Here is a 21388-nt window from a genome sequence, read left to right on the forward strand (position 1 = left end):
CTCTAGGTACTTTTTTTTTTTTTTAACATCTTTATTGGAGTATAATTGCTTTACAATGGTGTGTTAGTTTCTGCTTTACAACAAAGTGAATCAGTTATACATATACATATGTTCCCATATCTCTTCCCTCTTGCATCTCCCTCCCTCCCACCCTCCTCTAGGTAACTTTTAAAAAATGTTTTTATTTTAACTTTTGGCTATGGAGAACTTAAAACATGCAAGAGTAAAGAGAATAGTATAAGCAATAAGAAGGGTTTTGTTTTAATGTATTATCTAACATAACAGTAAAATATATAAAGTTTGAAGTTGATGCAAAAACAATTAAGTACAGTGAGTTGTCAGTATACTGGTTATCTATGGGCTTCATGGCAGTTAGTAGAGAAAGGTAAATGCTCTGAATCCAACTTCTCTTCCCATTGTGCTGTCAAATTAATCTGCCAAAATCTATTTAATTTGGTTGTTATTAATCTCAAATATTCCAGGGGCAGATCCATCTTCAGACATAGTCTTACTTTCAGTGGACCTCCTGTCCCGATTCCCTACTCTAGTTTAAAATCCTGAGGCTGAATTACATGTTAATCCCTGACTATATCCTATTTAGTCAGCTTCCTTATCTATGACTGTGGTTTTCTTACCACCTATGATATTCTTTCTCCTATCCTATCTTGGCTTGTAATATCTCTCCATCCTTAAAGACTCATGTTGTAGCCACCTCTTTGCTAATATCTATCTTTATCCCCATCCAAAAACTAGATGTGTTATTTATTCAACTTTTTCTGTCTACTATGGTTTTAATTGAGCCTTTTACATGATTCCATTTTCTTTCTTCCTCAGCATATCAATTATACTTTAAAAATATTTTTAGTCATTGCCTTACAGTTTGCAATATGCATATATAATCCAAGTTCAACTTTCAACTAACACTATACAACTTCATGGCTAGGGCAGGTACCTTATAACAGAGTATTCCCAATTACTCTCTCTTGTCCCTTGTAACACTGCCATCATTCATTTCATTATCCATGAGCTATTGTCATCCAATATATTGTTGCTATTATTATTTTGAACAAACTGTTATCTGTTATATCAAATAAAAATAAGAAAAATAAAACATTTTATTTTGCCTTCATTTATTCCTTCTCTAATACTCTTCTTTCTTTATGTAGATCTGAGTTTCTGACATATTTTCTTCTCTGTGAAGAACTTCTTTTATATTCCTTGCAAGGTAGGTCTACTGTTGACATATTCCCTCACTTTTGTTTGTCTGAGAAAGTCTTTATTTCTCTTTCACTTTTGTAGGGGAGGTAAAATTTTACCTTTACCCTCTTAGGGTTTTTTTGGCTGGGCCAGAGAATTAAACTGACCTTAGACAGATGAAGAGGAGAAAAGCATACAAATTTGCATAAGTTTGACATGGAAGCCCTCATAAGAAAATGAAGACCCAAAGAAATGGTGAAACCTGCATGCTTTTAAATTGGGTTGAACAACTGAGCTATTGTGGAAAAGTAAACTATGAGGTGAGGCCTAAGAGGATACAAATTATTTTAACAAGGTCTGTTTGTACAGAATTCTCTTGGCTTTGACTCCCTGTTAGAAGAGTGTTTTCTTTCTCCTGGTACTGAGGGCATCTTTAACATGAGAGTTTTTAGCTCCTGTTTTCAGGGAGAAAGGGGAGATTAGAATGTTCTTTTTGAATCTGCTGTTTTTCAAGTGCACTTAGCTCAAAATAATCCTTAGGGCTTCCCTGGTGGCGCAGTGGTTGGGAGTCCACCTGCCGATGCAGGGGACACGGGTCCGTGCCCCGGTCCAGGAAGATCCCACATGCCGCGGAGCGGCTAGGCCCGTGAGCCATGGCCACTGAGCCTGCGCATCTGGAGCCTGTGCTCCGCAACGGGAGAGGCCACAACAGTGAGAGGCCCGCGTACCGCAAAAAAAAAAAAATCCTTAAACCAAAGTGATATATTTTGGGATGGCACATTCTGCCACCCTGGACTTTTGAAGGATAATTTGTCACATATAAAATTCTAGGTTGGTAATTTTTTCTCTTTCAACACTTTAAATATGCCATTTACTCTTTCTGCTTTCATGGTTTCTGAAGAGAAGTCCAGTGTAATTATTATACTCCTTCCTCCACAGGCAAGGTGGGTTTTTTCTTCTGGCTTCTTCAAGTTTTCTCTCTTCTTTGATTTTCTGCAGTTTGAATATGATATGCCTAGGTGTTGACTTTTTGTCTTTACCCTGCTTTTTGTTCTATAACTTCATTAATTTTGGAAAATTCTCAGCCATTATTACTTCATTATTGCTTCTGTTCCTTTCTCTCCTTTTTTCCTTCTGGAATTCCTACGCACATACGTTACAACCTTTGTAATTGTCCCACAGGTCTTGGAAATTCTGTGTTGTTGTTTTTCATTCTTTTGCTTTTCAGTTTGGGAAGTTTCTATTGATTTACCTTCAAGCTCACTGATTCTTTCCTTAGCCATGTGTAGCCTATTGATGAATACGTCAAAGTTATTCTTTAATTCTTTTCCTGTGTTTTCAATTTCTAGCATTTCCTTGTAGTTCTTTCCTAGAGTTTCCATCCCTCTGCTTACATTAGCTATCTTTTCTTGCATTTTCTTCCATTAGAGCCCTTAATATATTAATCATATTTTAAGTTGCCAGTCTGATAATTCCAAAATCTCTTGCATATCTGAGTCTGGTTTTGATGCTTGCTTTGTCTCTTCAGACTATGCTGTTTGCCTTTTAACATACCTTGTAATTTTTTGTTGAAAGCTAGGCAGGATGTATAGGGTAAAATAAACTGAGGTAAATAGGCCTTTTGTATGAGGTTTTAGGCTAGGAGTTAGGCTGTGTTCACTGTTTACTGTACCTGTAGGTGTCAGAAGCTAAAATTTTACATAATGTCATTGTTTATTGTTTTCCCTGTTGTCTTTCCCTAGAGACCCCTTCTTAAATAGGGTCATAAGTGCTGTTCTTTCCACTGTATTCTCCTGTTATTATATAGAAGTCTTCTTGATATGGTTGGCGAGGTGTAGGGGAGGGGAAGCATTCTATAATCCTGTAATTAGGTCTTAGTCTTTTACTGACCCTGCTTCTCAGCTTTTCTCCCCACATCTCCTTAGTGAGACAGAATGTCTATAAGGGGCTTGAGTTGGGTAATTCCTTTCCCCCACATCAGTTATTAGACTGGTAAAACCCAAGTTGGTTAGGCTTTGGTAAAATAGTTTTCCTTCACTCAGGCCTTTTTTAAGGAGAAGTGAGTGATCTGAGTGTATTTCAAAATGGTTACTTTTTCCATCACCCTGCCTAATGCATGAGGGGAATTTTCTCAGATCTTCACTCTGAGAACCTGGTGGGGCTCCTGGATGTAAACTCAGGAAACTGTGGGGGGATCCTGCTAAGCCTGGCCCTTCAGAAGTTTTATCTCTCAAGCTTGTCCATGCTTCGTCTCCAGCAGTTAGTCAGTTACTCTTAAAGTGTTCTTACCTTCGCTGGCTCCATCAGTGGTTTCTGCCCCCTATAAGCTGTAACTTCCTGTATTCACCCATCTGTCTAGTTTTGGGGGTGACAGTTTTTCCTGTGACTTCAGTTATCTGATGGATCTAAGAAGAGTTGTTGATTTTCACTGCATGTGCTATTTCCCTGTATTGAATACTCTTTTAAAGGGTATGCATCATGATAACTTTATACCCTAAAATGTCTAGATTATTATTTTGTAGAAATTAAACAATAAAACTATTTATTGTATTGAATAAGTCATTGAGTAAGATAAACTACAACCTAAAGCAACAAGTTTTAAATGAAATATACAATACATTCTGTGATGTATAGCTGGAGTTTTAGCAGTAGAAATTTTTCTCCCCCCAGTGAAATTTTACTTGGAACTCCACTTGCTTACTAGATCACAACTTTTACAGCTCAACCAAGAACATTGTTCTGGCAATTGTTTTTCATTCATTCAGTTCATTTATTGAGTATCTACTATGTGCTAGGGACCATGCTAGACACTAGGATATGTTGGTGAACAAAACAATCAAAAACTCCTATCCCTGTGGAGCATAAGTTCCATTTTGGGGAAACAAACAATAAATAATGATGATAATAAATAAGCAAACTATATGGAATGATTGAAGCTAAAGGATGACATTGAAAATAGGGAAAGAGAGAAGGGCAAAGGACAGAGAGAGTTGCATTTTTCAATAGAGCACTGTCTTAGTCCATTTTGTGGTTATAACAAAATGCCATAGACTGGATGGCTTATAAACAACAGAAATTTATTTCTTACAGTTCTGGAGATTGGGAAGCCCAAGATCAAGGAGCTGGCAGATTTGGTGTCTGGTGAAGGTCTACTTCCTAGTTCATAGGTGGCTGTTTTCTCGTTGTGTCCTCACATGTCAGAAGGGCAAGGGAGCTCTCTGGGGTCTCTTTTATAAGGGCAGTAATCTCATTACCTAATTACCTCCCAGAGGTCCCACCTCCAAATACCATCACATTGAGGATTAGGTTTTAACAAATGAATCTAGGGGAGGGGAACAAAAATTCAGACTATGGGAAGCACATTTTGGGGAAGTCTCATGGAGAAGATGACATTTAAGCAGACATGAAGAAGAAGAGGTGTTGGCCATAAATATATCGGGCTGAAGGATGTGGCAGGCAGAGGAAACAGGCTTTTTGAAAACCTTATTAACAGCAAGGAGGTCATGGAGGGAGCAGTAAATTAGAATGAGGCAACCCAGTGGCAGATGAGATCAACGTGGTACCTAGGACCTCAGTAAGGGCTTTCACTTTTACTGAAGTGAAAAGGACTGCCACTGTGGGGCTATGAACAGGAGAAAGATATGATCAATTTAACATTTAAAAAGACTGTCTGGCTTCCCTAGAAAGATTTGACTGTAAGAAGACTGTTTAGGAAGCCACTGCAATAAACCAGGCAAGAAATAATGTAGCTTAGATCAGAGTAGTTCTGAGGTAATGGATGTTGAGTGTTAGGAAAAAAGAGAGAGAAGCTAAGATGTCTCAGATTTCTGCACCAAACAAGGCGAATGAGCAACAGATAGATTAGGTTTGGGTTGGGAAGATCAGAATTTCAGTTTAAGCATGTTAATTTTGAGACATCTATTAGATAGCCAAGTGGAGATCTTAAATAGATATTTGGAGTGCAGGAGAATTATTTGGCTAGAGATACATGTTGGGGAATCGTCAGCATACAGATGGTACTTAAAAACATGAGACTGTGTAAGATCATGTGGGTGTGAGTGTGGACAGAGAAAGGAGGAGAACCAAGAAACATTAAAAGGTGTGTGTGGCGGGGGAGAGTGGGTGGTATGTAGAGGAGAAGAAACCAGAAAAAAAGTTGAGAAGAATTATAAGATAAGAAGGAAATAAGTGAGGTAACTCTAGCAAAGAGTCTAATCTACTCTGTCAAATGCTGCTGATATGTCAAGTAGGATGAGATAGGCTAGCACATCTTCAGTGAATTTGGTACAGAAGTATTGAAGATAGGTCAGGAATTGGGTACATAAAAAATTAACAGAAGTTAGATAGCCTGGCCCTGAGGCTTTCTCTGGCAATAAAGTTGTCCAAAGTTATTAAGACAATTCTTTCCCCACCGTACCCATTGTGCCCAAATACAGACTGGGATCTAGCTTGCATTAGGGTCCCTATGGTCAATTTAAAGCCCTCAGAAAGTCCTGAATGGCATCTATTCTACCAGTGTCAAGTTGTTCCCTCAACTTGAGAAATGACCTGAGTCTATGAACCCATCTAGTCCGAGCTCTACAATTCTTAAACACAGTTCATTTTGATTCAAATAAGTGTGATTTTAAAGTTTCTAAAATTACCTTGGGGTTCAGGGAAACCTGTGGCAACAATCTCAAAGGTTTGGGTTTGCTAAACTTTATAAAATGAACTGGTAAAGGGTTTTTTTAGCGTTTCCCCCCACCCCGTTCTTTTTTTAATGGAGAATCTTTACAATTTTTATTGAACTTCAGCCTATAGGCAGCCATCGGTTTTTGTCTTTTCTCTATTTTATGTTCAAGAAAATAAAATAATGCAATTTCATACTGTGTTTTTAGGAACTCTGTTACACAGCATGTGCAAATAATATGACACAAATTATAGTTTTCAGAGGCTGCATAAACAGTAATGTAAAATGTAATAGTATAAGTAATGTTTTATAAGAGAAACATTCTGTCTTCTAAATCTTCCAAATTATTTTATTTTATTTATTTATTTATTTATTTTTTTTTCCGGTATGCGGGCCTCTCACTGCTGTGGCCTCTCCCGTTGCGGAGCGCAGGCTCCGGACGCACAGGCCCAGCGGCCATGGCCCACGGGCCCAGCCGCTCCGCGGCATGTGGGATCCTCCCAGACCGGGGCACGACGAACCCGTGTCCCCTGCATCGGCAGGCGGACTCTCAACCACTGCGCCACCAGGGAAGCCCCCTAAATCTTCCAAATTATTAATCTTCAAAAGCATACCCAGAAGAAAGAATATTGATAGATGGGTGGCTAGATGTACTGGGAAACAATGGTAGATTGTGAAAAGGCTGTAAAACATTAAGTGTTAAGAAATTGTCAAGAAAATATAAACCATTATAAAATCCTGTTGATATTAACATATAACTTTATTTTTTAATGCAAGACCATTTATAAGGATACTATGTGGGACAGTATATGGAGAGCAGAGGATTTCAGGACAATATTTTAAGTGTCTCTGTAGTCTCAAAGAAAGACTTCTGGGACAGTGGGCTCTTGGAAAGAATACAGAGATTCATTAATCCCCAGGGACACATTAGGCAAAGAATACATTGGTAAGCACTCTACCAGCAAATCTAGGGTTCCTGAGTGGCTCCTTTGACTGTAACCCATCCTATGCCACTCCTTTTCTAACTAGATGTTAATATAGCACCAGCAGAGAAAGAAATAGTTTTCACATTGGAAAAAGACTGCATTTTGGTATCCATTTCCATATATTAATCTTGAGTACTTTATATCCCAAGATTTTGCAATACGGTTATATCCCACAGGATAGAATTTGTATATAGAATGTGTCTTGGGCCTTATGCAGGAAGAGTCTTACTTGGAGTACCCAGACTTTCTTCTAAGATAATTTTATGTACAATATCTGGACCTCAAAAGCATGACCTAAAATGATATAATAAATTTTCTGGAAAAACACACACATATACATTTAAACACGTGCACATATATTCATGTATGTTATGTGTGATAAAACTACAAAGAAAAACAAGGGAATGGTTAACACCAAAATCAGGAGAATGATTACTCTTAGGTTGCAGTGAGGAGGATGTGATTTTGGTGAGGTTTGTAGGGCTCCAAGATACTGGTTAATGTCTATTTCTAAAACTAGGCAGATTTATGGGTATTGTTTTTATTTTACCATCTATTTTACCATCTATTTCATTTTTAAATTTAAAAAAGGAAAGTCACACATAAGAAATATTATATCATGAGCATCTGAGATTTTTTTAAATGAAATTTATTTATGGTACCCCTGGAGTGATTTTAATACTACTTCAGAGCAACATTTTGATATACAAAATGTCTTTTTGTTTTCCAGTTAGAAAGGATATAGTCCGTATCCTCCCCAGTTTAGATGTTGAAGTCAAAGACATTACAGACAGTTATGATTCCAACTGGTTTCTTCAGCTGTTATCTACACAAGATCTTTTTGAAATGACCAGTAAAGAGTTCCCCATAGTGGCTGAAGTCATAGAAGCGCCCCAAGGAGACCAGCTACCCAGAAACGTTTTACAACCTGGGAAAACAATTGTGATCCACAAAAAGTGCCAGGCATCAAGGATCTTAGCTTCAGAAATTAGAAGCAATTTTCCTAAAAGACACTTCTTGATCCCCCCTAGCTATAAAGGCAAATTCAAGCGGCGACCTCGGGAGTTCCCAACCCCCTATGACCTTGAGATAGCAAAGAGTGAAAAGGAGCCTCTCCACGTGGTGGCCACCAAAGCCTTTCATTCCCCCCATGACGAGCTGTCATCTGTATCTGCCGGGGACCAGTTTCTAGTGCATCACTCACAGACGACGGAAGTCCTCTGTGAAGGGATCAAAAAAGTGGTGAACGTTCTGGCTTGTGAAAAAATCCTCAAAAAATCCTATGAGGCAGCACTGCTCCCTTTGTACATGGAAGGAGGTTTTGTAGAGGTGATTCATGATAAGAAGCAGTACCAAATTTCTGAGCTCTGTGCACAGTTCCACTTGCCCTTCAATGTGAAGGTTTCTGTGAGAGATCTTTTCACTGAAGAAGACATTTTGGCTGCTACACCAGGACTACGGTTGGAGGAAGCTATCACAGACTCTTATCTACTCATAAGTGACTTTGCCAACCCCAAGGAGTGCTGGGAAATTCCTGCTGGCCGCGTGAATATGACTGTTCAGTTAGTTAATAATTTGTCTGGGGATCCAGGATCATTTCTAGTCAGGACTCTGGTCGAAGAGATCCCTGAAGAACAGTATTATATGATGCGGAGATACGAAAACTCTTTCTCGTACCCCCCACCTCGCCCTCCCAAACATCCCTCCGTGGAGGAAACAAAGTTAAGCCTGCTCAACTTAACAGAAGAAAAGACAGTGGGTCTGCCCAAGTCTCCCAAGGTAAGGCTATAATTTTGCAGTTTTTCCTCTTGAGTGTTTTTCTGGGGGCAAGTTATTTCAAGTCTCTTCTGAGCCTGTTTTTTCTTACTTTTCTTCCTTTCATGCCATATTTGAAATGAGCCTTTCTGGTGCACAGTAGATGACTGAACATCAACAGAGCCTAAGCTGTTACAGTGTTTTGTATTTTGATGCTTAACCAGTAGATGTGACAAGAAGTTTAGGAATTAGAACTAGCAGGGATGACACATGATTACAAACTGCTGTTTCGGTGTGTTTTGGTAATTAGGAATGGCTTATAAGGTGCCTCAGAAGCAAACCTCTTTTATTTTGGAAGTGCTGTTCACTTTTTTCTAGGTGGAGTTGTTTTAATACTTCATCCAGGAAATGAGCACATAATCAACTCCCTTCTTCTGGGGGTGGGGGTACCAGTAGCATGCATCTATAACACATGTCTTCATTTTGTTTTATGTGTGGAAAGATGTAAAAATATCTTGGCAGAACTGTGTGAGAACACGGGCATCTGCCCACATTCTGCCTGTCTGAGAATTGTCATCTTTAACAGTTATATTGAAAAACAAAATCAATAAAATTGCAGGCAGTATGAGATCATTACAGAATCCACAATTCCGTAACCACTCTAAAAATGGGAGGGGAGGGGTTTCAGCTTCATTTCTGCTTAAAGTTTTTGCCTCTTGAAAACTGCCTGCTGAGTGCCTGGAAAGCACTTGCCCTTACACCACGGAGCTTAAGTCGTTTATCTGGCAGGCAGTGGTTCTCTGGTGTGTGGAAATAGTGCCTTCTGCCCTGGCAGATGTTGTGCTAGCAGCTTGGGGAAACAAAGCAATTAGTAAAACAAAGAGAGATGCTGTGTTTACTCTCTATACTCAGGAATGATAGCAGCCTCAGGCTTCAAGGATGTGGGTATGGAAATACATTTAATTCTACATTTCAAAGATTGAATTCTGATTGTATGCTGGGGAAATCCAGTAAACGTCTTCAAACTCATCCTCAGGAAAAGATAAAACCAGCAGAAATTTCCTTTCCAGAAAAATCAATTTTGAAAGAGTCATTTTGAAACTAAACTAAACAACTGTTTCCAAATAATGTCGATTAACAGGCTGCTATTAATGTGGAGAGTGCCTGGCTTCTCCCGTTTAATATATTTTTATTACTGAATTGAATGATATGAGAGATGGAATGCTGTCGTCATTTTTAGTGGGAAGCAGAATAATGTCCCATCCCCCTACCCCCATCCTCTCACCCCCACCCAAGGTGTCTATACCTACGCCTCCAGAACTGTGAATATGCTACATTGGTTAGTAAAAGAGACTTTGCACTTGTACTTAAAATTAAGGACCTTGAGATGAGATTATCCTGGATTATTCAGGTAGGTCCAAGTTAATCACAAGAGTCCTTAAAATATCTTTCTCACCTAAGGTCAGGGTCAGAGAAAGATGTGACTACAGAAGAATGTTAAAGAGATGCAGCATTGCTACCTTTGAAGATGGAGGAAAGGATCATTGAGCCAAGGAATGCAGATGGTCTCTAGTAGCTAGAAAGACAAGGAAGCTTTCTTCCCTAGAGCCTCCAGAAAGGAGCACAGCTCTGCTAACACCTTACTTTTAGTCAAAGAGACTTCTGTTGAATTTCTGACTTATAAAAACTCCAAGATAATAAATTCATATTGTTTAAGGCACCAAGTTTATGTTACAGCAAGAGAAAGCTAACATAGGACATAAAATTGGGAGGGAGGAATAAATAAAAACTTTAGATAGAAAAATCTGTATTTAAGTTAGGACTTGTTTTGCTGGCAAAGTGGCTTTTTTTTCCCGTTTTCCTTTTAATGAAAGTAGTAGCTCAGGTACCCTTGGAGAACCTCAGGGTATACAGCTAGGCTTCAGGGACAACTGGAAACAGGATCTAGAACACAGCCAGAGTGGGTCTTCCTTTTTATCACACATTGGACATTACTTCTGACAGTTCCTGCATCTTGTAGTTTCATCACTAGAGAAGAACATAATCTCTTTGTTTAGTTCCAATTTTTAAAAAGGGAAGGACTTTGGATCACATGCCCATCTCTTGGTTCAGTCAATTCATTGGCTGCCCCAGCTACAGCCAGGATTGGTGGAGAAGGGAATAAGGGCTAATTGTCTCAAATAACAGTATGTGAAGGTCTGGAGATATAAAAAAAGTAGATGCCTATTACAATCAGAAAGGAAGAGATCAAAAATCCCAAACTTCTAAGAAAACATTCATAGAAAAAAATAAATTTAATAAATTTTAAATGCCCTTTGAAAGAATGTCAAATGAAGATGATCTACGCGTTTTATTAGGAGAGAAACTCACAAAACAACAACGTTTCATCTAGGTTACTGCTTGGAAAAACCTTCAGTCCTCCTCCTATGTTTCTCCTTTACTCTCACACTACTGCCACATTCACAACACCTCTGACACCAGATGCATGGAAATTTTTCCTCAGCAAGCGATTCTTGGACACCAGTTGGGTGTCCTGCAATTACTTAACTCAATTCAGACGCTATCTACCTGGAGATAACATCAGATCCCACAGGTTAAGAGCTCAGTCCCACAGGTTAAGAGCTCCGTCCCGCAAGACTGCTCCCCACTTCAGATGCCAATTGCAAGTAGTAGGTCCTCAGGTTACCGACAGCCTCTGTCTGACTTGGCTGCAAATCAGAGGTCCCCAGGACCCCCTCCTCAGGTTCCATTAATTTGCTGGAGTGGCTCACGGAACTCAGGGAAACACCTACTTACGTTTGCCAGTTAAAGGATATGATACAGAATACAGATGAACAGTCACATAAAGAGACATGAAGGGTGAGGTCTGGAAGGGTCCCGAGAGCTCAGGAACTTCTGTCCTATAGAGTTAGGATACACCACCCCCTGGTGTGTGGATGTGTCCACTAACCTGAAAGTTCTCTGAACCGTGTACTTCTGGGAATTTTATGGAAGTTTCCTCATGTAGGCAGGATCGATTATTAACTCCTTTTCAAGTTCTTCTCCCCTCTCTGGAGAATGGGGATTGGGGCTGAAAATTCCAAGCTTCTAATTATGGCTTGGTGTTTCTGGTGACCAGCCCCAATCCAGGAGCCATCCGGGAGCCCACCCAGAGTCGCCTCTTTAGAACAAAAGACACTCCTATCACCCAGGAAATTCCAGGAGATTTAGGAGCCCTGTGTCAGAAGCTGGGGTCAAAGACCAAATATTAAAACAGAAGATTCTCCTAGTGCTCTTATTATTTAGGAAGTTACAAGGGCTTCAGGAGCTCGGTGCCAGGAACCAGGGCCAGGGACCAATACATATATTTCCTATTATCTCCAGCTACTAAAAGAAAACAAATGCAATGTTTGACTAAATTCATACATGTAGGATTCCAGATCAACTTAATAATTCCTAACTACTTGTTCATTTTTCAGGCCCCGTATGGATACTTGTGTCTAGTTCTGAGTCCCACTCCTAAAGAACATTGATTACCTGAACATTATTAAGATATTAAGAGTTGTTTGTTAAGATGTTAAAAAGTCCAGGAGCCATTTCCTTCTGTAAATGGTTTAGGGAACTGAGTGATAGTCTAAACTTGAATGACTTGGTACTAGATGATATTAGTTATTTTATACATTTTTGTTTGTTTGTTTTTTTGTGGTATGCGGGCCTCCCTCTGTTGTGGCGTCTCCCGTCGCGGAGCACAGGCTCCGGGCGCGCAGGCTCAGCGGCCATGGCTCACGGGCCCAGCCGCTCTGCGGCATGTGGGATCCTCCCAGACCGGGGCGCGAACCCGGTTCCCCTGCATCGGCAGGCGGACGCGCAACCACTGCGCCACCAGGGAAGCCCCTATTTTATACATTTAAAGAGCTATTTTGTGGCAAAGATTGCATTCTTATTTTCCATTACAACACTAGCTGAGAGTGAAAGGGAGGACAATTTTGGAGTAATATGTTGGAACTTATTTCTTATCCCTGAAAAGGGTTCAGCAGAAGCTAGGAAACCCTAGGTCAGTAATGGTGTCAGGAGATTCCTGCTTGGTTGAAAGTTTATCAGTTGATTGAGAATCTATGATTCTTTGTTTATGGTAAGTTTCATAATTTCTGGTGTGGTCGATAAAGAGCTATATTTTCTCTGAAATCAGTTTAAAATGTCAGAGGATGCTATAATTTACCTGTGTGCAGACCTACTGACCTCCTTATTTTCAGCAGTTTTTCTCACCATGAAGGTAGGACTCCACTTAGTAGATCGTTTTTGAAATTTAAACAGATGCTCTGTCAGTTTCTGCATAGTGTACTCGAAAAGTCTTGCAACCAACCATTTCTTATGGTCACAATGTCATCCTTTTATATATTTCTTTTATATTTCTTCTGATATCTACATTAAAGCTCTTCTATTTATGTATGCGTTTGAAGTGGTTGGATAAGACTTTTTTTTAGCACTTTGCAGGCAGGAAGCAGCCACTGAAAACCAGCCTCTAAGGTTTTGGATTGTATGTGGAATATTGCTTTAAATTCAGAGAACAATTTGTAACGGTTATTCAGGGTTTAACTATTCAAACTGACTTAACTTATTAAAATACCTTATTACATATGTAGAGAAGAATATCAGATACTTCATTATATAGTTTACTTTTGTCTTCCTAGTGTCATTAGCTTTACTAGATCATTTCTTGCATTTCACAACAGGATAATTGTACGGGCTGTCTAATTAAGAAACTAAATGTACTCAGTGTTAGCCAAATTCATTTGTAGTAGGTATCTATTGTCGGTTATGACCCCTATACATTCACCTAAGAAGTTTAGAAATTAAGACTATCTGAGGACAGGTTATTGGAACTATGGTAAATGGAAAGAATTGTTTTCCAAGGTAAGATTGTCAACTGTTCTCTAATACCTAAATAAGAAAAAAACAACTGTAGTAGAAATTTGAGAATTGTGGTTTGGATATAAGCATGGGCAGATGAGATGGCGGATGGATTTCAACAGAATTGCCTGCACACTTCCAGGCCCATGAAGTTTGACATTGAAGGATTTTATTCTTGTTTTTAAAATGTGCTCATTAACTGTTTGGGAAAATAATGTATGAAGTCTAAAAACAAGGGATGAGAGGGTTTCCCTGGTGGCGCAGTGGTTGAGAGTCTGCCTGCCGATGCAGGGGACACGGGTTCGTGCCCCGGTCCGGGAAGATCCCACATGCCGCGGAGCGGCTGGGCCCGTGAGCCATGGCCGCTGAGCCTGCGCGTCCGGAGCCTGTGCTCCGCAACGCGAGAGGCCACAACAGTGAGAGGCACGCGTACCGCAAAAAAAAAAAGGGGATGAGAATGTACCAAGTGACCCTTCAAATTTCCTCTTAGGCTTATAACAATGTAAAAATAGTACCTTTAAGATTTGTGCATTCTGATACTTGATCAGATGAAAACAATATTATAAAGTGACTAAATAAATGAGTCTGGGCCTAAAATTCTGTTCTAAATAGCAATGTTGTGGGGTAAACTCTCCTTCCCTGATGGTTAGTTTCTATGCCAGAATTAGTTTCAGATAGTTTGAAAGAGCATATTCTCGCTGGGGTTTTTGCCTGTCGTGGATATATATGGCTATGACTTCTGAGTGCCACATAGGAGAAATGTAACTTCTGTATTCTGATGAAAAAGTCTATAACCAGATAGAAAAACAAACCTTTGGTTGACAGATGAGATATTCCACTCCTTCGGAGACTGCATCTGGGACCAGAAATCTTGCATTTCACTAACTCTGGCCATTTAATGCCCAAGTGTCCACTTTGCTGCCGGAATTTCTAGATTTTGTCAGAGAAGAACACCCATGGGAGACATTAAGGCAAAGAGCACGGGAGGCAGTTATGGGAAGGTACTGTGAATTGAGCAGAAAACAACCTTGTACCAGAATTAGAGTGAGAGCTGAAAAAGGCAGAAGGAAAGCAATAGTTTCTGGGAAGTGCAGAGAGAGAACACTTCAGCAGCTGCTGCTGGGTGCTAAGACTCATTTCTGATCTGGTGTGACAGTTAGAGTAGCTGAAAAGTTGTAAAGATACCCACACTTCTAGGCTAAATCTAGATCTTTAGAGACATCCACTCTTTTGCTGTCTATAGCATATAGTCCCAAAGGGTGTGATTTGTTTTTGTTTTTGTTAACCTGATGTGGTGTAAAGATATTAAGCATATTTGGATTTGTTACCAACTTTGCACTTCTGAAGATTGATGCCTGTCTATTCTTGGTGTATCCTCTTGGTCTAACATAGAAGCTCAAAGTCTGTTTCCCTGTGAATAGAGAAAATTAACATTTCAGCCATTTTCAAAGACCAAAGGCAAAGAATGTGAAACATAGACATACTTAAAAAATTGGGGGTTTAAATCCAAATAACAAGGAAAGTTAAGGGAATCTATGATCTTCCTTTAAAAAGACAAATTTTAGGGCTTCCCTGGTGGCACAGTGGTTGAGAGTCTGCCTGCCGATGCAGGGGACACGGGTTCGTGCCCCGGTCCGGGAAGATCCCACATGCCACGAAGTGGAGCGGCTGGGCCCATGAGTCATGGCCGCTGAGCCTGCGTGTCCGGAGCCTGTGCTCCGCAAGGGGAGAGGCCACAACAGTGAGAGGCCCGCGTACCGCAAAAAAAAAAAAAAAAAAAAAGACAAATTTTAACTGTTAGATACAATTTTAGCATACTTTAGCAGATATTTAAGCTGTTCTTAGGGCAGATTACTACATCATGGTTTTTGAATTGCCTGTGGTTTGTGGTCTAGTAAATGGCATTAGCTTGTAAACAGCCAGCTATAGTAGGAAGAAGTGAAAAGAATGGGAGAAACAGGCAAAGGATGAACAAAGGAAGTGCTGAGTTGAAAATTAGCCAAACTCAAGTTCCAACTGAAAACTTGCAGGTAGAAATCTGTGCCCAATGGGAAACACAGAATATTTATAAGTTCTTTTTGTGCTTTTGGAAGTGGGAGGGTAATCAGAACTTTCAAACTTTTACTCTAGTTATGACATGTACTACCTTAATACTTCTAGCTGAATAGCCGAAGAATGGTTTAGATGAGTTTTAAATGAAAAATAATTGGTTAAAGTAAGACATTAGAAAATATTGCCTGATTTTAAGGGGATTACAAGCATTAACTGAACAAGCTATCAAACTTATAAAAAAAATTATTTTCTCTAAAGAGTTTTTGTCCAGAGGACATTGTTTCCATTCTGGGATGGTTGAAGTACACTCCTGCTTGGAAATACTTGAATGAATCAAGAATTTACCCGTCTTTGAGCTTTTTACCAACTGAGAATGCTCTCACTGGGGGAGTGAGGAAGGGCTGATGAAAAACATTAGTTAATATTGTTCCTTGCTTCTCTCTCCCATCTTTGGAGTCAAGAACTAAAATACCACCAAATATGTGATTATTATATTTTCAGTGTTAGTATTACTTTTTAGCTCCACAAAAAATGTAAATTAAAAAGTATTTTTCCAGTGGATTTGCAAAATCATTGAATGAAATTTGGAGTAAATCATTTCACATTAAATTTTTGGCCTTTACAAAGGTTAGAGTAGCTTTCACTTTCTTAAATGTCCATAACCTGTTTAGAAATGAGCAGCCATAACAGAAGAATCAGCAGTTTGGAACGTTCGATGCACAGTATATATGAAAGGAGGGCATTTGACTTTCCAACTTCCTATAATCCCTATAGTGATTTTAGTGTCTAGAATCTTTGAGTTGAGTGTGGGCTCACTAGATATTTAACTGCTGTTTTTTGAGCTCACTACCTTCATTTTCTTTAAAAATTTTTTAAAAATCCAAAGAGTAGTTGGAGAAAGCTAGAGAAGGTAAGTTCCAACTGGTTTTGCAGTTTCCAAAACTGATTTATCTGAGTTTTTCATTACTATATTTATTGGTTCTGAATTTATTTTAGAATAAAAACCTAGCCTCGTAATAAATTAATAAGACATAAGCTATATATTTGAGCAAATATGTTTCTTGCAAGTCAACCATTACTTTTAATCACTGATGTCAGACCTACATAAATGAGAACATATGCTTTGCTTTGCAAACCAAATTTCCTGTGTAAATGTTAAGATAGAAAATGAGTGTAAGATGGTTCTGAAGGAATGCACAAGATAAGCTTCCAAAAATTAATGTTTTTTTCAAAAAATTTATAGAGAAAGAAATGATTCATAAAAATGCATTATTTGAGGGCAAACTTTCAACCAGCCTTTTACAGCATTAAATTAGTTTTCATTATACTTCATCCAGACTCTAACTTCAGTATGATCATGATGTCCTGGTCATGCTGATCATGATGAAAAACACTTCTAATAACACAAATTGCTTTTAGTTATTTTGTAAGACATGCCATCGTTTACGACTTTTACTATGAACCAAGTACATAGCTAATTTTAAATCTGATGAGGAGAGGAAAAAATTAGGAGAACTCTTATAAAATCAGAAGGCCATTGACTAAAAAATTAGCCAAAATGGAATAATTTTATATATCAAAGACCACAAGAACTGTATAATAAGTCTATCGTTATGTATGCAGATACAAAATGTAAAAGGGCTGATTGTAAAATTATGGAGTTAGACAATATATAGTGTAGGAGATAAGAATGGAATTTTAACTTGTGACATTGTGCTTATTTAGATGACTAAACTTTACATACTGTTTGTCCTTAAGGGAAGTTTGTTGTTTTCATATGTTTTCCAAATATTAACTAATGTTTAAAAAGTATGCAATTAACCAGCTGTGAGATAGTATAAAACACAAAGTCATAAGAGGTGTGTTCCTTTATTTGCTATCCAAGGATAGGAATTGCCCTATCCAAGCTATTTTTCTCCCCATTGTCTCTGGTTCTAGCTTCTTCCCTGAGCTGTAATCATTTCTGCTTTTTCCATTCACACTGGACTCTTCTCCAGTCAAATTCTCTCTCACAGGGTTGTCAGGCATCCTGTGTTCAATAAAATTTCGTAAGGTCTATGATACAGACAGCTTCAGTCTGTATCAGTAATTTAAAAACCTCCTGCCCATTACTGAGCTCTTCCTCTGTTGCTGATATTATGCTAGGTGCTTACAGGTATTATTATCTTATTTAATCCTTCACACTGCTTCATGAAATGGGTCCTGTTATTTTTTGCAGGGGAGGTAATTGAGGCTGAGAAGTATGTAATGGTCGTGGTTACAAGTGACACTTGGGTTGCCAAACTTTATGGTCAATCCTTAGTTCTCATATTATTTAGATACTAAGCAGTAAATGGCACAGTTGGATACCCCCTACTTTATGAAATTGTTTCTTTGTCTTCTGGAAAATCATGCCCTCCTTTTCCCTTTATGCTACACTGGTTGAATTTTCTTTTGAACTTCTTGCTGGTTCTTCCTCTGGTTTTCCTCATGTCTTAAGTGTTCAAGTGCCTTGGAACACAATCCTTAATCTCTTCTCTATCCATGCTCACTTTTTAAGTTCCTGTCTATACTCACAAATTTCTCATTTTATACATATAAAATGGCTCAGTAGAATTAGTCATGTATAAGGATTTATTAAGGAAAGCAACTGGAAATGATGTGTTTTTTAAAAAATCTATTTAAATGTGCTTGGGTGTCATCTTTTAAGGAAAGTTCATTCTTTGAGAGATGCCAGCCTATAACAGTGTGTCTGGTCTATAGCAGTTAACACTTTTCACATACCTCTAGAAGATGTCAAAGGTCAGGGAAGTGATGACATAAAGAAAGACGGTTCCTTCTAGCATGTTATTCTTGTAAGTGTGGGTTTATTGAGTTCAGGATTTTTTTTTTTTCTTATCCAGTAATGGGAAAAAGCTGGAGAATACCTTGAATTATCTGAGAAGTTAGAATTTTAGGGAAGGTCTAAGGCCATTTCCAGCACCAGCAGAAAGTTCTTCAGTAACAATTCAGGTTTAGGGGAAATAAACTTCAGGAACTAGAACTAAGACTAGGACTAGTAATTCTGAAATTTCCCATCAAGTCAGTGATAACACAGATCCAGAGAGAACAAGAAGCCTTTTCTTCATTAAGGGAGCTATGGACCTATAAAAGGAAAAAGGCTAATAACGATTAATGGGTAAAGGATCTCAGAATAATGGAAACATTCTTAATAAGCCAAGAAAAATCAAAGCACATTACTGATACATAGAGGAAAACTAGAACTATATAACTGCAATAAAAGATTGAGGAGAAAGATTTAAAAATCTATTGGCTTGCATTTCTTTAAATGTTACTCTGTGCATTGTACATACAATGCTTTAAAATTATTTGTATCAATAATTATTTTTAAATGTTAAAAATAATTATTGTAATTGTTTACACTTATTTTAGTTCCATAGATACAAAGCCTTAGTTATGTGCCATTTGCTGTGATAAGCACTGGAGACACATTAGGTGAATGAAATGCAGTATCTGTGCTCAGTGGACTTTCTGTCTAATGGATTAGACACAGGAAAACAGACAATTACAGTATGGAAACTGGAGAGAAGAGTCCTATTAGGGGGCCAGTATAGGGATTTGGAAGACAGCTTATTAAGATTTCCTTTTGAAATGTGGGATTGAGCTCAGAAAATGATATTTAATGTCTGGGTTGAAATACGTAAGTTTAGACAAGTAGAAATAGTCAGATGTAAAGTGATGTTTAGTGTGATCTAGCCAGAAGGAACATCCTGTGTTGGCAGTAGTATGGCGACATAACCTTATCAGGATCTAGGAGACGCTTAAAATGGCTGTAGCAAAAAAGTGATTAATATGAGGGTAGAAGACCAAAGAGGGTCAGACGTAAAAGGTGGATCATTACCTAATTTCTTAGCTCAGGGTTCACAATTTGTTCAGTTCACTTCTTAATCACTCTGTTTCAGATGGAGAATGAGACTTTCTCAATACTGACTTATTAGTTTTCCTGCCACACCACGCTTTCCCAATGGACAGAACTCAGTTTTCATGTTACTCGACCTATCTATTACCTGGTTCCACCATCAGGTGATTACATGATTGTGGACCTCTCTCTTCTTAGCTAACTTCCTAAGGCTTGTTACCATGTTTTTGGAGACCTCACCCACCATTCCTGATTTTTCCTCCCTTTACTGATTTATTTTTTTCTGTTTTTCCAAGAGGTACTTTTTTTGTTTCTTTCACCTCTTCTTTGACAATAAACTTTGGTGCCCCATGAAACCCACAGCATAAACGTTTATCTTAGTACTTGAAACAAACTAGTTCTCATTTTCTCCTTATCCTCCTAACTGTTAAAAAGAAATACTGCATTTCATTGTTTTAGTACACCAAAAAATGAAGAAAAACAAAATCAGTTGTATTCCATATTTAAAAAAAAAAAAAAGACTGGTCCTTTCTAAACTGCTCTGTTTTTTAAGGAATTTGGACATTCTAAAGAGAAAAAATGGAGGCTATTGTAGGGTTTCCAGTTGGGAAATACAATAAAATTTCTATTTTAGATACAAAACAGCTAGAAAAGGCAAGTTTATAGAGACAGAAAACAGAGAAGTGGTTGCCTAGGATGGGGGGTGGGAGTAGTGATGAAATGCAAACAGGCAGCATGGGGGAACTTTCTGGGTGATGAAAAAGTTCTAAAACTGGATTGTGGCAATAGTTGCACAACTATAAATTTATTAAATTCATTGAATTGTACACTTAATAATGGTGACAACATCAATTATACCTCAATAAAGTTATTTTAATGTCTATTTTAGAAAAACACTCCAATTATAAAGCAAATAATCCATTCAAATAGAGTCAGGGAGACCAGTTAGAAAGCTAAAGTACTAATATAAGAGATAGAAGATGATTGCCTCTGTGACTGAAAGAGAAATATTCAAGAGAGTTTTAGGCGATGCTATCTGTAGGATGTGTGATTGTTGAAATGTAGGGAATAAGAAAGGCACTGTGTAAGGAAAATATCCAGCCTTCGGACATAAGCATCAGAGTGGATGGTGATGAAATTCATTAACTCAGGAACACAGGACATAGGTAGAAGGATGGTTTTGCAGGGAAAAGGTGAGAGTTTATCTTAAAGTATGCTCAGTTAGAAATATCTGTGAGATGTCTGAGATGAGGTGTCTGGTGTGAAGTTAACAACGATCTGTAGCTTGGGAAAGAATTCCAGGCTGAAGTTGATGATTCAAGTGTCAGCAAATATAAATGGTATATGAAGTTCTGTGAGAGGATTATATGAAGCTGGAGAATGTGTAGGTCATGAGAAAAAAGGATGGACTTCTGTGAGGAAGTCCAGCATATAAGGGACAAAAGAAGTACATAAAAACCCTAAAAATAAACAATTGGAGAAATTTATTAACTAAATGCTTACAATGAATCAGTCACCATTCTGAACTTTTTTACATTGTATGGACTCATTTAATTCTCACAAAAATCCAGTGAAGGTAGTCCCAAAATAATTATCTCAATTCTACAGGTGATTAAGGCTCATCAACATTGTGTAACTTTCCAAGACCAAAAGTATGGATTATTACCCTTCAGGTAGAAATAATGAACAATATTTAAAGAGACTCAGTGCCATTGAAAGTGCTTGTGATTTTAGAATCAAAATTCAAACCACGGCTGATTGATGCTTTTATTTTTCTTCACAAAAAATTGTAGAAATCATCCATGTACTTAATTTATACATAACTTAAAGTTTCATGGGACTGTAAATTGTCAAAGGAAAATTTTCTGAAACACGGCATCCTCTATTAAGGACCCTCACTGATGGAGGCTCCTTTTCTGGAACACGGCGGATTGTCACTGT

The 21388-nt window shown here is 38.3% G+C and overlaps 1 protein-coding gene across 1 annotated transcript in view; it reads left to right on the forward strand.

The window, feature by feature from the left end:
• THEMIS (thymocyte selection associated) overlaps positions 1 to 21388 on the forward strand; it is a 178491-nt gene that overhangs the window by 79456 nt on the left and 77647 nt on the right. The window contains exon 4 of the mRNA XM_028494728.1: positions 7583 to 8631. Within this exon, the coding sequence (XP_028350529.1) occupies positions 7583 to 8631 (1049 nt within the window). The remainder of the gene's footprint in view (positions 1 to 7582; positions 8632 to 21388) is intronic.

This window comes from Physeter macrocephalus, chromosome 10, assembly GCF_002837175.3.
Source record: "Physeter macrocephalus isolate SW-GA chromosome 10, ASM283717v5, whole genome shotgun sequence".
NCBI classification, from domain to species: domain Eukaryota; kingdom Metazoa; phylum Chordata; class Mammalia; order Artiodactyla; family Physeteridae; genus Physeter; species Physeter macrocephalus.